Here is a 2384-nt window from a genome sequence, read left to right as displayed (position 1 = left end):
GGTACTCTGCGGAGCTGTGGTGTGGACGGGGGGGGACTCTGCGGAGCTGTGGTGTGGACTCGGGGGGGCTTTGCTGAGCTGTGGTGTAGACTGGGGGGACTCTGCTGAGCTGTGGTGTGGACGGGGGGGGACTCTGCTGAGCTGTGGTGTGGACACGGTGGGGACTCTGCGGAGCTGTGGTGTGGACCCGGGGGGAGTGGAGACAACCTGGCTGCCCCGTGTCCTTGTCACCGCGGGGGGAGTTTGGAAGCGGGTTTGCCTCTTGGAGAGGAAGACGCTGCTATCGCGGGGGTCTCATGAGCCGTGTTTCCCCAGGACTCAGAGAAGGCGGCAAGAGGAAGAAGCAGAAGCAGAAGGACGAGTCCAAGAAGAAGAAGGCGACCAGAGGCAAGCACTAGGCGGACCCCCCGCCGGTGCAGTAGTGCGTAGTGCGCACGCGTTAGGCAGCGGCACCTGCTCGGCCCCTGTCCCAACACCACCCCTTCTCGACTCGGGGACGCTGGTGACGCGTCTGTCAGCGTGGGGACGGCAGGAGACGGGAGTGGCGGTCGTGGGTGGCGGTGGCCCCGTGTGGAGCCCGCTGGCCCGTCCTCGCTTTCTCGGCACTAAATCCAGCAGCGGCTCGAGGTGGCCCAGGACCCAGCTCCTCCTTTCCAACGGTGGGACGCGAGACATCTGTCACGTCAGAGGGCGGCGGACGCGTGTGCTCACGGGGTGACGTCGCTCTCCTGGCGGGACAGTCCTGGGAGCCGGCGCCTCGCCGGGGCAGGGTGAGGGGGGACGCGTCCGCCTGGGGACGTCCCTCCAGGGCGGGGCCACGCCTCCCGGAGGGAGAGTCCTGGCCGCCCCCCTGGGGACCCGCGGGCCAGCCGCTCAGACCAGCCCCCCCTCCCAGGACCGCACTTCTCCTCTCCAAGCGGCCCGCGCTGGACTTGGAATGCTGGTTAGTTTCTGCTAATTTCCATCCTTTTCTCTTGGACCCCTGGTTCTTCTCAGCACACAGGACCCTACGGAGTTCGGGCGGGAACTCCCTCCCTGCTCTTCGTTTGGGTCGGTCCGGGGCAGAGCAGCTGCGGTATTCACACCCACTGACGGGAATGAGGGCGCTGGAGTAGACGTTTCAGTTGTGAACATTGGCTCCTCTACACACGTCCTTTGTTTTCCGAGCATTTTCTCCTGTCCCGCTCCCTGCACTATTTCTTTGCATGATCAATTGCTTCCTGACCCTGTTTTTGCCGATGCGACCCCGTGCCGTGCTAAGCTCTCCTGCAGGTCTTTCCTCCTCCTTAACACGAGGGCCTGTTCCCACCGCTCGGAGACAGGGCGCGGGCAGAGCTTTGACGTGGTGTGACAGTGCCCTGCGGCCGCATCCTGGGCGGCGGGGGCGAGGAAGCCGGAGACGCGCAGCCTCTGTGAGTCTAGGAGGCCCGTTAGGAGAAGGGTGCTTGGCTAGGCGGGGAGGCGGTGTGGCCTGTCAGGCGGTGTGGCCTGGCATGCACGGCTTACTGTGGAAGATGTGCCCCCCAGATCGTAGTGTATCTTAAGTGCTACCCACATAAATAAAACGTGAGCGCTGTCTGGACCACTGAGTTGCTGTCATTTTTCATACCCACTAGCTGCACTGCTGCTAGCGATTAAAAATAAAATCAGTCCTCTGTCATTTCAATTACGAAAGATAAAGTGATATTTAGGGCAAGAGGCTGGATTGGGAGATGCGATAATGTGAGATGAAATGTTACTTATTTATTTAAAAATTTTTATTTTTGAGGGAAAGAGAAAGAGCAAGCAGGGGAGGGGCAGGGAGAGAGGGAGACACACAATCCAAAGCAGACTCCAGGCTCCGAGCTGTCAGCACAGAGCCCGACGTGGGGCTCGAACTCACGAACCGCGAGCTCATGACCTGAGCCAAGGTTGGCTCTCAACCATCTGAGCCCCCAGGCGCCCCTGAAACGTTACTCTGAAGCCCACGCTGGCACTGACTGACCGTGTGTGAGGGTGGTGGCCTGGCCGCCAGGGTGGGGGATGGTGGGGAGCGGGGGGGGGTCCTGCCTGGGGCCACACTGTGAGCCGCGTGCTTCTGCCACAGAGGCCACGGTGCACCTGCAGCCTCTCCCAAGGGCACATTTGGTTTATGGGTTTATCTCAGGCGTTGCTGGCATCTGGGGAGGGAGATGGCTCAATGGGCATGAAGCCCTTGACCCTCTCTGTGCCCTGCAGTGACCCGGGTGTGGGGCCCTTTCCCAGGCCTCTGTGGCGCAGATCTGCTTCCTGCCTGTCCCGCCAGCTCCTACCGACCCTGCTGGCCCGTGGCCGGCACGAGGGTCACGCCTAGGTGTCCTGTTGGCTCTTGCTTGGGCTTGGAGGCTGCCTGCCTCGCCAGCCCC

The 2384-nt window shown here is 62.2% G+C and overlaps 1 protein-coding gene across 2 annotated transcripts in view; it reads left to right on the top strand.

The window, feature by feature from the left end:
* DNAJB6 (DnaJ heat shock protein family (Hsp40) member B6) overlaps positions 1–1582 on the top strand; it is a 30197-nt gene extending 28615 nt beyond the window's left edge. For both annotated transcript variants that reach the window (XM_029920916.1, XM_029920908.1), the window contains exon 9: positions 316–1582. In XM_029920916.1, coding sequence (XP_029776776.1) covers positions 316–398 — 83 coding nt within the window. In that variant the 3' untranslated portion in view covers positions 399–1582. The remainder of the gene's footprint in view (positions 1–315) is intronic.
* The last annotated feature ends 802 nt before the right edge of the window (positions 1583–2384 follow it).

The sequence above is a fragment of the Suricata suricatta genome, chromosome 2, assembly GCF_006229205.1.
Source record: "Suricata suricatta isolate VVHF042 chromosome 2, meerkat_22Aug2017_6uvM2_HiC, whole genome shotgun sequence".
Taxonomy (NCBI): Eukaryota; Metazoa; Chordata; class Mammalia; order Carnivora; family Herpestidae; genus Suricata; species Suricata suricatta.
The sequence above is the reverse complement of the archived record's forward strand: the minus strand, read 5'-3'. Positions and strand labels throughout refer to the sequence as shown.